The sequence below is a fragment of the Tamandua tetradactyla genome, chromosome 8 (assembly GCF_023851605.1).
Source record: "Tamandua tetradactyla isolate mTamTet1 chromosome 8, mTamTet1.pri, whole genome shotgun sequence".
NCBI classification, from domain to species: domain Eukaryota; kingdom Metazoa; phylum Chordata; class Mammalia; order Pilosa; family Myrmecophagidae; genus Tamandua; species Tamandua tetradactyla.
This window is the reverse complement of record NC_135334.1, coordinates 1777897-1791141: the sequence shown is the minus strand read 5'-3', so window position 1 is coordinate 1791141 and position 13245 is coordinate 1777897. Positions and strand designations below refer to the sequence as shown.

The window sequence follows — 13245 nt, the reverse complement described above, 5'->3', positions numbered from 1 at the left end:
TAAACATGCAGAGTTCCCAGAAACTGCCTCAGCAGGAATTCTACACTCAAGAGACATGAGAGGAGTATTCCACTGAGACCTGGTGGCACCCAGAGCCTTATTTTCAGAGCAATGACAGCATCACACCCCACCAGGCCCCACTGCTGAGGAATACACTGCTCACTTAGACAAGTCAGGGACTCATAGGGGATGGCAGAATGAGCACGACACATCTTTCTGCTGCTTCAGCATATAGTGCGTTACTGCCAAAGCAGCAACACCTGCTGCCCCTGAACGAGAAACACAGGCATACAGAAAACTGCTCTACTTGAAAGAGCCTATATTTCTTACATATGTATTACACCTGTTTGATAAGCAGGAACCTGCAGTTACTCACTGCCTTTAATGACAGCTTCATGATGCAGCTGTCAACAGGGAAGAGGCGTGAAGGGTGCAAGTTCTGTTCATCCATTAATTCCCGATAAAATGGGACTTAAGTATAATGATTAAAGACTATTCTAAGAGGTCCCCAGCATCATAGGGGAACAGGAAGAAATGGCAACCAGAGAACACAGTGAGCCCAGCATTATCCTGCGCTGACTGAATGCATGATTACAAGAGGCCCACTGCCCTGCTACTCCATCCACAGAAAGGAGAAAGACAGCATTTGACATCATCTCACTGGGACACAACGCACAAGGACAAAATCGAAGTCAGCAAACCTGAGCCCAAGTCCTGGCTTTGCTACTTATCTTAGCCTTCACCAGAATCTGAGCCTGCCAAACTGCAGGCTCAGTGGGCACAGGGAAGAAGCATACACACCAAAAAGGGGATTTAGAGTGCCGAGGGAGCAGAACCAAATCTTGCCTGCAGGGCAGGGAAGGCTTCTTCTGAAGGGCGATTAGGCACTAACTCCATGGGGAGGGGATATTCTAGGACAGCAGGAAAAGCCCCAAGCCCAGAGATGCCTGAAGGATGCAGTTCCTTCAGGAGGACCAGGATAAGGTTGGAGGGCAGAGTGAGGGGAAGCAGTGACAAAGAAGGGCAGAGCCACATGGGCGACATTCTGGGCAGGACCTCATCCACTGGACTACAGACTTCCTCATCCCATACTCATTTTCTTAAAATGATGTTTTTAATGGATTTTGAGACAAGAAGCTATAAAACAAGAAATGGGAGGAAATGTATTCTATACCTCTAACTCTTCTAAACACTATCCATTGGACACGAAGAGACAGACTCTCAGCCTAGTGAGCAGTGAAGGGGCCCCACTAGGTACATGTAGGGTGCCTCCTGGTGCTCACAGCAGGTAATGGTATGGAGCAGGAGGGGCTTGGCAGAGCCAAGCTACCAAGAGGCAGGGCCCTGCTTCCCAAGGGTGAATGGTGCTTTACATGAGGGAAGACGGGGAAAAGCATTTGGACGAGTACTTGACATTCAGTAAGCACTCAATGAATCAAATTGTTATGATTAAGATGAAACAGTCTGACCTAATGCAATATAATGCTACTGAATACCAAGAGAGTTTTTATCCAGTGAAAAGAACTAACTCGTAACAGAAAGCTTTACTGCAGTTCTAGCAAATACCTGATTACTGGAGTAGGGAGCTCAGAGAAGGCCAGCTTACTCAGATTGCTACTTACTGTCAGGCGTGCTGATTGCTCGTTGTGCTACCAGGTTAACTGCTCCATGAGACTCTTGGTCCAAGCTGTAAGGAGATGCTATAAGAAAATGGAAACATTTTATCTGTCAAAAAAATACCAAAACAGTATCAAAAAGCAAAACAACCAAATGAAAAATCATTTCTCCACGCTGTGTGATAAAACAAATAGCTTCAATATTTAAAGCAGTCTTTCTATAAAAGAAATGATACACATATCCCTTCTCACTTGGCCTTAAAGAAATGGAAATGAAAACACCACCAGTTTTGGTCTATAAAACTTACAAAGAAAACAAAAAAGTATAAGAGCAGTGATTGTGAGAAAATGGATGCTCATGTGCCATCCACTGGTGGGGGGTATACAATTTGGTAAGAATTATGGAGAACAATTTGACAGTCTCAAAGCTTTAAAAACTATCCATGGCTTTTGCTGGGAACTGATCCTAAAAATTACATACACACAGGACTACATGTACAAAGATGTTCACTGTGACATGATATAAAAAATGAACAAACACACTTCTTAATAATAGGGCAGTAATAAGTTACAGCATTTCCACAAGATGGAACACCCTGAGGTCATGGGGTGGGAGTGGGGGATCAGAGTTCCAAATCTTATCGTAAATATGGATGACTTTATTACCTATAATCCTAAATCCCCAATTAGGATTATTTATTTTACAGATAAAAAGACAAAAACTGTTTTAAAAGGAGCAAGAGGCCTACTGGCTTCTTTTTCCAATCTGTACACCTGCCCTTTCTATACATGCTCTGAGCCTGAAAACTGAGTAGTTCTGACTTTTCTGGCACCAATTAAATGCATACCGTGATCACTGGTTCTGTCCAGACTTCCGGAATTTAAAGCGAGGGGCAACACTCCTAAGCTTCGACTCTGATGCCTGCTATTTGACTCCATGGCCTTCTTGACAGAATTCAGGATTGCAATGGTACTCAGGGACATGGGCCTGTGGAGAAGGTGCCACAAACACTAATTTCCTCAATACTGACCACACAGAAAGCAAGAGGAAAATATTACAGTCCCTACCCACTTCTTTTCAAATGTGCTGCTCATTCGTACTCATTTCAAATCCCAAAGGGAAGAGTCTGGAGTGAGGTGTCCTTGATTGCTCAATGACAACACACACACCAAGAGTGCCCAGTGAGGCCAGTGAGTGGGAGAGACAGCCTGATACCTGAGTTGGCAGGCTCTCTACCTGGCTTTGGGCACCAGCATCTTCAAGGGCCCAGATTCAGATGAAGGAGGCAGACTCGGGGTTCTGCCCACGACTGCCCTGGGTGTTGAGGGACAGCTCACACCAGGGTCCACAGCAGGAATTTCTTGGCCAACTGGAGCAGAGGTTATTTCTACACTTGGAGCAACCTGTTAGGAAAGGTAAGTAGAATATTCACCTCCTAGCACTTTTATTTTCCTACGGCATCTTCACACATTATGAGCAAGTCCATAAATAATCTATTTTAAAGCCATGTCAGTCCTGAGCAAGTAAAACTTTCTCTTCAGAAACAGAGTATTATTGGCAGACCACTACATAAACAGGTGGAGGCAAAAAGGAAAAGGGGTAAATTAGTTGTCACCATTTTTTAATACAGCAGATCTGTCTGGATTCCTCAGGACTGTGAGAATACTGTGCGTCTTAACAGTGAGGAACCACTAAACCTGGTAATACTCTGAAGGGATGGTGTGCTCCAGAGAAGGCATGGGGCAGGAAGACAGCAAACAGATGGAGATACCTATGGAGACCGGGTTATCTGTCCACCACCCACTGTCTGAACACTCACAGCTCCCTGCAACCACTCTCACAAGGCCTGTCCAGACCATGTCTTGGCTTTGTGGGTGGGGAAGCCATCCATGAGTCTATCACAGTTAAGAAAGAGGCACTGCTGTGGCCAATGAGAAGACTCTTACAAGTTTAACTTGGACTGACCTCTGGTCACATCCAGATTTTGAGAAATGTTGGAAAAACTGTCAGCACAGAGCAGAATAGAGAGCAAAGTCAAGCTTAAAGTAGGCCTCAGATCTACCTGCACCACTGGTGCCACCTCAGCTCCTTCAGCCATCCTGTTTGCCTCCATCTGCCTTGCCAGCTCTTGCTCCTGGGCCAGCTGTTCGCTATACTTCTTCATGTCATACTCAAGTTCCGATGCCAGTTGTTTGTCAACTGCAAAGAAATCCTTGATTTCATCTCGATAATCCTGCATCACCTCCTAAAACAGACCCGAAACATCCTTTAATGTTTTCTGGCACAACAATAAACAGCTCTCTCCAGAACTTGAAAATAATAGGAACTTCAAGATTTACTTTGCTGAGAGCAAAGTAACCATTAATGGGTTAACTGACAAATGATTTATTCCCAAGAAACACCAACCACACTTGCATTTACCCCATTCAAGAAAGCATGATGTGAGACATTAACTAACAGTTGTGATCTCTTACGAAGCTTCCTGCTTATCTGCCAGTTAACAGATTATTTCCCAGGTTCCTGGTGTGAGATAGGGCATGGAATCATGCAATCTTAGCTTAATATGGAACTTCTAACAGGGTACAGAACTGCCACCAACAGCTGTTCCCTTTCCATCCCTAAAAGCTGAGACAGGGACAGTGGTGTATCTGGGTACTCTGGCCTGGCCCTGGGGTGCTACCCCTTCAAATGATTTTGTAGTCACTGCGGCAGGTCCAGGGTCTCTGAGGAATTCAAGTCAGAAGGGGCTACAGAGGTCAGGCAGCAGTGGATGAGGAGCAGCATTTTGCCCTGGCCCAGACAGGGCCTCTGGAACAGGTATAGGAGTCAGTGAATCTCAAAAGGGCTCCTCTGTCTGCACTGGCTTGCCCCACAGTTCTCAGCGGATTGGGGCCTTGCCCCTAATGTCATCTATGGGTGCTCTTCTCAAGACTGCAGAAGATCTCTGCCCACTCTCAGCCAGACTCGAAGAGAGCACTAGTGACAAAGCCTCTTTGCCCAACAGAATTAAGGGGAGAGAAAGATGTTTCACAGTCCCAAATAGCAGGGAAGTCCCAATAAGAAGAAAATCTACCAACTCTTCTGGTTGCCACTACTCACAAGGATCCACAGGCAACAGAAAAAGCATCTGGCTACCTTAATACAAGGTTTACAATGGACAAGTGCCGGTTCTTGAAGTAAAGCAATGGCACAGCCGTCCTCTGGGTGTACTTTCGAGGAGATGGTCTAAGTTTTCTTACATGGTTAAGCAGTCTATTTAGGATCTAAGCACTTTATTTTGTCTCATTAGACCAACCTCTTTTGTTGGTTAGGTATGGCCTCTCTCTCTAAGCCCTGCCCCTCTCTACATGAGATGTGACTCCTAGGGGTGTAAACCTCCCTGGCAATATGGGACACAAATCCTGGGATGAGCCGGGACCCGGCATCAAGAGAAAATCTTGTCCAAAAGGGGGAAGAGAGAAATGAGACAAAATAAAGTGACAATGTTTGAAGGATTTCAGAATCGAGAGGTTATGCTGGAGGTTATTCTTATGCATTATACAGATATCCCTTTTTAGTTCATGGTGTACTGGAGTGGCTGGAGGGAAGTAACTGACACTGTAGAGCTGTATTCCAGTAGCCTTGTTTCTTGAAGATGATTGTATAATGACAGAGCTTTTACAAAGCGACTGTGGATTGTGAAAACTTTGTGTCTGATGCTCTTTTTATCTAGGGTATGGAGTGATAAGTAAAAAATATGGGTAAAAAATAAACAAATAATAGGGGGCACAAAGGTTAAAATAGATGGAGTAGATTGAAATACTAGTGGTCAATGAGAGGGAGAGAGAAGCAGTATGGTATGCATGAGTTTTTCCTTTTTTATTTCTTTTTCTGGAGTGATGCAAATGTTCAAAAAAATCATGGTGATGAAATACAAGTATGTGATAATATACAACTATGTGATGATATTGTGAACCACTGATTATACACCATGTATGGAATGTTTGTAAGTCAAGAATGTCTGCATGTTTGTAAAGTTTTTACAATAAAAATATTTTTTTTAAAAAAAGATTCTCAGCAGCATTTTTTTTTGAGGAAGAAAAAGGCATAATGTGAACAGAGGACCAATTCTGCTAAATTAAAGAAAAAAAAAGGTTCCATTTATTTCTGATTATCTGAGGCCAGGTGAGCTCTGGCTTTACTCATATGTTGGCATATCTCACGGTGCCCCTGCTTCATAGATATCAACTCCAGCCCTAGGACAGTACCTGGCCTCCCTAGGGCACCCCAAATCACGTTGTTCCAGGGTATTTATTTCCTGATCTTGTCCATTTGAAACAGTAAAGGGAAACACCTTAAAATAAAACATGATGGACTAATTTTCACCTTAAACCTCATGAAAATGAGCTAAGATGATTACGCTGTTCTTGACCACCCCTGTATGTTCAAAATGGAATCTAATTGGCATCAAGGTTATACATGTGCAGAAGAGCCAGTGAGTTCTTCACAAACTCAACTGCCAGCAGAGAAGCATCAACATCGGTGGAACTAATTGTTAAGCTATCCTCACCCTCAACGACTAATTAAAAGCCTGTTGGAAGATAATATTTAAAAAAATGTCAGTTGGCCCTTGAGCACTTTGGGCTCTTGTCCCCCCAAGCCGTCTGTACCCCTGTACTGTCAGAAGACTCCACGGCAGGACCTAGCCATATGCAGCAACCCAGCCAGAAAGGTCAGCACCTACCCTGAGGTAGTTCATGAGTTCCCGCAGAGCTGGGATCTTATTTTTCTCCAGCACAGTCTTCAGGGAGATGATAATCGGGATAATATTTTCTATGAAATTCCTCTTCTGAACCTGTAGCAGCAAAAACAGAGGACTGTTTTGGAGGTATAAACTTCTGAAAGACAAAGGCTTCCTTGACCCAGTTCTTGCAGAGTTACCAATCCTAGCATTCTATATAAGCTGATTTTGTACTTTTTATTATATTGGGGATATATAGGACCTACTGTTTTGTTACTCTGAGACTTTAAGCATTACTGCCAAACACTCAGAAGGCTTTGTAAAGTAGGAGGGGGATAAATTCTATTCTTATTTTTTAAATGAAGAAGAGAATTAGAAACATGCTGAATAGCTTGTCAAAAAGCCCAAACCCCCACAGAAAGCCATTATGGACCCTTGGCTCTTCCATCTGGTCAACATCCTTCCCTTTGGAAGGAAAACAAGCTCAATTCTGGATATGCAAATGACAAGTTCTAAAAACAGCCAAGCATGAAGATAGCCAGTTTTCTTTTTTGAAGTATTGCAGACATTTTGGAAACCACTATGTATTTACAAAGAATTGGATCTGACCAAGCCTTTGAGATCAGCTTTATCAAGAATGGTCATGGATCACAAATAGTTTGCAAGAAATCTCTTAGAATTAGCAATGATTATAATAGTACCCTATATATCTAAGATTTGTCCTTCTAAGCCTAAAATGTCCTTTTTTTCTCAAAGTCACTAGTATGTTCCTTGCTTGCAAACCACTCATTTCTAAAAAGTCTTAAGAGTTTCTGAAATAGGAAGGCAACAGGCAGAGAAGTGAGCAATTTAATAAGGAGGAACCTGAGCAGATGATGAATTTAGTGGTAGTTTTAAAAAATGGCTTATGTGCTTTCACTCAAGTGTTATAAAGTACTCCTACCAGACACAAAGCTGGCCTCTGGAGACACAGAAGTGAAGGCAAGAACTCCTGCCTCCAAGTTATTTCTGGATTGGTGTGTGGGTATTTGATGAGTGGCATAGTCAAGGAAAGGCTTCTAGGGGGGAGCAGGGAGACAGGGTATCCATGAAGGAGGGCTTCTCTGGAAGATGTCTCGGAAACACTCAGGAGTGTGGTCTAGGGTGGTTGAGGAATGGCAGGAGGGCGGAGGCACTCCAGACAGAAGGACATGTGCGCAGGCACAGAGCACAAGGGGACAGCTGGAGTTTGAGGGATGAAAGACAATTTGGAATGGAGAGACTAGGGAGCAGGCAACATGGTCTACATACTATGAAGAGTTTTCATGCCTTGGAGAAAAATGAGGATTTTATTCAAAATGTGATAGGAAGCCACCAACTTATGTTTTAAAGGTATCTTTAATGAAGCATAAACTATATCCATTAAAATTTACCCATTACCTCTGTGACACCCAACATTCAGAGCTGGAGTTCTGCAGCTCTGAAAGTCAGCAATGCTACATACAGCAATTGTTTAAGTAACCAAAAAAAGCGGTCAGGCTTCAATTAGAGATAAAAACGATGCTGAGCTAGTTGGCACTAACATAACTCAGAAAACAGGGCAAAGGATGATACTATATGTATTCTAGAGCTTCATGTACTGTATGAGCCCAAAGGCAGAGAGGCTTATTGTGTCTAGAATCTAAATTTTCTGTAACACACCATCTAAATCAACCTGCTTAAATAGCTCACTTAAATAACCCAAACACATGGGGCCCAGAACAGGAAAAAGGCTTTTGTAATACTCAGTACATCCCAGATTACGGTGGGCTGATGATTAAAAGGTATTGGTAGGGCGGTGCAAAAGTGGCTCAGTGGCAGAATTCTTGCCTGCCGTGCTGGAGTCCTGGGTTTGATTCCCAGAGCCTGCCCATACCGGAAAACAAAAGTATCGCTAGAGTCCTTTGAGGGACTGGAGAAAAAATATGGAACTATAAACTTTTCTACTTGGGAAACCGCTGGTACTGTTTCAAACATTAAAGATCCCCAAGTAAATAGGCCAAAACCCTTGATTCTGAGGTTTGCCCTTATGAACCTTATTTTTTGTGGCAGAAAAGCTAAGCCTACCTATGATTATGCCTAAGAGTTGCTTCTAGGAAACCTCTTTTGTTGCTCAGATGTGGCTGCCCTCTCTTTCTCTCTAACCCCACTCTGCAAGGAAAATCATTACTCTCCCCGAGTGGGACACAACATTCAGGGGTGAAACTCTCCCTGAAAATGTGGGACATGACTTCTGGAGATGAGCCTGGCCCTGGCACTGTGGGATTGACAAGCCTCTTAGACCAAAAGGGGAAAAAGAGATGTAACAAATTAAGGTGTGAGTGGCTCAGAAATAGGGTCAATAGGTTATTCTGGAGGGTACTCTTATGCAAACTTCAGCTAGATATTGCTAATTTCCTGAGTTTACCAACCCCCAACCAACATCATTCCTGTTAACCCTTAAGAACCTCTAGGGTTCTATCTGAGATTCTACAACAATTTCATGCACTGTTTATTTTCCAGAAAACTATAACCTCCACAGGATTCCTAGGCCAGATAAGTCCTGACACTCACAGGAGTCAGCCTCTCCAAAAATAGTTCCACTTGTCAGGAGTCTGCCTCTCCAAGAATATACACTAGTTCCACCCCCTATCCTATATTGTCAATTCCCCTTTCCAACATGAAAAAATTAAAATAGGCACAGCACAAAGATCCCTATAGACTGGGAGAAAGTTCAACAGAGAAAGAGGAGCTGTAACTGAGAATGACAGGATTTAATAAATGAGTATGACTGCTGAATCACTATATTGATATTTCTTTTAGTCTTCAGTGTTCTGGAGTAACTAGGAAGAGAAACCTAAAATTGTGGAACAGTAACCCATACCAAACTTTGAAATATGTTCTGTAACTACTTGTTAAAATATACTTTGAAAATTACTACTTTTTGCATGAGTATATGTTATATATCACAATTTAAAAAGTTAAAAAAATTTGCCCATTTCTATCACATTAAAAAAGTTCCCCTGGCTCCTTTGTAGTCAATCTGCCTCCAATCTATTCAAGCAAGAAGGTAAAATAATCAAATCTGTATATAGGAAAGCATATAGCCTAGCAGTACCGTTGTGCACGACCTGGTATAAAAAGGGCGCTGAGAGGGCGGGCCGCGGTGGCTCAGCAGGCAAAGTGCTTGCCTGCTATGCCGGAGGACCTCGGTTCGATTCCCGGCCCCAGCCCATGTAACAAAAACGGAGAAACAGAATACAATAAAAACAAGAAAATGTTTAAAAAAAAAAATGTTTCCCTTTCTTCCTTCCTTCCTTCCTTCTATCCTTCCTTCCTTCTCTCTGTCTTTCCTTAAAAAAAAAAAAAAAAAAAAAAAAAAAAAAAAAAAAAAAAGGGCGCTGAGGACATTAGAGGGAATGACACTGGTTTAAGCAAGCTTGGAAATGCAGTGGAAATGCAAAAGAGAGGTGGGTCTACAAGATAAAATGGACAGGATCTGTTGACAGACTAGATGTGGTCAAAGCCTATGTCTCTGGAGTCGAACGCCTTCAGGGGTCAAGGGGAAATGCCAATTCACAATCTGAGCCAGTCCTAAGAACATGGGGTCCAGAGAGGGCCACAGCAGCAACGGAGTTGTTTACTTAAAATCAATCCAATTCAAAGTTTGACCCTCACTGGGCAAACAAAGCATGTGCCTGTATGCAAACTCTGGTCTGGGACAGGACCAGTTTTCCTTTTGGGACAATTTCCTTTTGGCAGATAATGGTTCTGTTCCCCACAACAAAGGCCACTGGCGAAGGAAAAGCAAGGTGTTTTTCTTTTGTTCAGGTAGGGGCAGAGCAAGACAGGGAGAAGAGATGAATGATTCAGTTTTGACAGACTAAGTTTGGGACACTTGTGCACATACTGGCAGGCAAGGGGAAATGGAGGCCGGCTTACCAGAGAAGTTGGAGCTAGAATACAAATCCAAGAGTAACCACTACCGAGGGAAGTGTCCTGGCTCTTGGAAAGAGCACCATCAGGATCCTGGGTGAAAAACAAGTTTATGGGGGAGCAGGCACATCTGTGGAGCAAGGGCCCACCCTTCACCTGTGAAATGAGCTTTTTCTGTGCCTCCTGCATGACGACGTTTGCCAAGGCCATGTCATCATCCTCTGCCAGGAGGTCCTTATCAGGCTTGGCTCTCATGGCCAAGAGTTTGATCTCCCTTGAACTGAGGATGTCGAACGTGTCTGTGAGGAGCTCGTTGGCCTCCATATCCAGGGGTAGGACACCGTCTACAAAGCATGCTGGGAGAGAACAGAGACTGAATTCAGGAATTGTGGAACTACCATGTAGGCAGGGGGCTCTCAGTGCCAGCAGTGCCCGTTAGGGTTGTAGGCAGGGTCTGTATGGGGGCAGTGGGTGCTGGAGGAGGACAAAGAAGGAGAAAGGGACAAGGGCCCTCGTGTAGCAGGGGCTTCACGTGTGCATGGGCCTGCCGGGGCTGTCATCAACAAGGCATTGTATTTAAAAGACACACTTTGTTCTGACCACACGCCAGGCCTACCCAAAACACTAAGGCAGATTTTGGAAGTGATATTGAATCGCTGCTCATCTGTGAAGTGTTCTAGAAGAAACTTGTAGATTTTCATTCGTTTCTCCTTGTTTGTCTTTCCCTTCAATGAAAAAAGCTGCTTCTCTCTGTGGCAAAACAGGACAGTTTGACTGCATTAAGTGGGTTTGGCTTCAGTACAACATAAGCTTTTGGTGCCCCTCACAGGTACTTCCCTGAGGAACCCAGTCCTGAGTGAAGGGAAAGTCATGACCCCACAATGACCACCTGGCTCAGGGTCTATCTCATCCCTGCATCCCAAGAGCAGGCTCCTGTGTTCACCCACCTCCCCAAGAGAAAGGAGGCCGCCTTCAACACTGACCTCTCTGACTGGGGGAACTTGTTATACTTCGAGTGTTTCTCATAGTTATTGAAGTGGAAAATACATTCAATGAAGTGCTGAAAGAACATGACAGGATTCCTCTTCAGTAAGAGGTGTACCAGGCAAAATTCCCCAAAACTGTGAAGGAGGGAGAAACAAAAGGAAGAGACCCATTTGTTACTTGCTGACATATACCAACATATACCAAGGACTACAATACAGAAGGGATTTTAAACAGAGGGGTGAGCCCAAAAAGCAGCTTCACACAGAACAAAAGCTAGACAGGAATCTATCTTATTCTGTGGGTCCTGGTTCAATTGTCTCTTTGCAATCCAAGGTCAGTGGAAAGACTTTCTGGACCTGGCTTCCTTCCATGATTCTAATAAGGTGCTATTATTCAGCCACATTTCCAGGAGGGAAAATCAACGAACCAACCTCCCCATAATGATGCAATGAAAACAGCCACCTAAAAATGAGCTCTTAGCCTTCATCCCCCATCTTCAAGTTTGTTGCCCACATTAATGAACAAAAACCAATTTTAGGAGTTAGAACTTTTTCAAGAATGAGGATTAATTACAAGAGCATCACAGTTTGGGGCAGCAAGGCAGGCATCTGCCACACAGTGACTAGCTTACTGAGCTTCTCCAGAAAGTTCAAGTATATTCCCTCAGACCCCCCTTGCCATCAGCAAGTCCTGGACACACTCCTTTCCACTTGTGCCCCCAAACTGGGAGAGCCTCCCAATATACATGTCCAACACTAGACAGGGGATGCCACTAGTCCCATAACAATCTGGAGGGTAAAACTCTAATGATTTCCAAGCCCAATATAAGTGGACAAAAAGCCAAAATGGTTCAGCTTTGGCTACCCACCACTGCAGTGGCAAGAGAACACCCAGGCATTGATTTCTGCTGAGAGGTGAACCGAGGCAGTGATGGCTGGCTTTGGCCCATTCATACTGTGCTAGTTAGAAACTGCTGTGTACCCTAGAAAAGCCATGTTCCTTAATCCTCATTCACTATTGCTGGGTGGGATTCTTTTTTATTATTTCCATGGAGATATGACCCACTCAACTGTGGGGTGGTAACTTTTGATTAGGTGGTTTCCATGGAGTTGTGCTCCCACCCATTCAAGGTAGAATTGTTTACTGGAGCCCTTTAAGAGGGAACAATTTTGGAAAAAGCTTCAAAGCCAACAGGAGACTCAGACATTTGGAGATGAAGGAGAAAAATGCCTCCAGGGAAGCCATTTGTACCGAAAAGCCAAAGACCCCAGTAGATGCCAGCCACATGCCTTTCCAGCGGACAGAGGTGTTCCGCACCCATCAGGCTTTATTGAGCCAAGGCATCTTTCTCTGGATGCTTTAGTTTGGGAATTTTTGTTTTTTTTTTTTTTTCAGGTGCATGGTCCGGGAATTGAACCTGGGTATCCTGAGTTTGGACATTTTTATAGCCTTAGAACTATAAAATTGCTTAATAAATTCCCTTTTATTGCATTCTGGCACCTTTAGCAAGCTAATACACAAACTATTCAGACCAATGTTCCCATTTCATTCCATAGCTCAAACACACAATTTCCACTTACACAGGAATACCAGCAGCTCTCTAGTGGAGAGAAGCAGTGGACAGGATGATTCCCACACTTTACCCTTGGTTTTGGAATGCATTAGAACTTTGCAGTAAATCGACTTCCCATAATGGCTTTCCTTAGGCTTCTATAAATTCAGCGTGTATTCTCAATGCACATATTAATTATAAGTTAAGGAAGGTAGTTTAGAATCAGTATAGACATAAGCCTGTGTAACACTTCTGCTGCAGATGGTTCCAATTTGACTACTCACCTAGGAAGTGAGGGAGCAGCCCGACTTACAAATATGAAAATAAAACATACAAAAGTTCTATTTTATGGAGGGAATTCCCTGAGGAGAAATTCACTAGGGCCAGCTAGAAGCACCTGCCTGCTCTAAGAGTAGACAGTATATTTGATACAGAC

At 43.5% G+C, this 13245-nt stretch overlaps 1 protein-coding gene across 3 annotated transcripts in view; it reads right to left on the bottom strand.

Moving 5' to 3' along the window:
• The window catches only part of NCAPD3 (non-SMC condensin II complex subunit D3), a 103107-nt gene that overhangs the window by 3390 nt on the left and 86472 nt on the right, over positions 1-13245 (bottom strand). For all 3 annotated transcript variants that reach the window (XM_077112391.1, XM_077112392.1, XM_077112393.1), the window contains 8 exons: positions 11254-11391; positions 10887-11020; positions 10427-10626; positions 6341-6451; positions 3680-3862; positions 2854-3020; positions 2465-2604; positions 1623-1700 (listed from right to left, as the gene is read on the bottom strand). In XM_077112391.1, the coding sequence (XP_076968506.1) occupies positions 1623-1700; positions 2465-2604; positions 2854-3020; positions 3680-3862; positions 6341-6451; positions 10427-10626; positions 10887-11020; positions 11254-11391 (1151 nt within the window). The remainder of the gene's footprint in view (positions 1-1622; positions 1701-2464; positions 2605-2853; positions 3021-3679; positions 3863-6340; positions 6452-10426; positions 10627-10886; positions 11021-11253; positions 11392-13245) is intronic.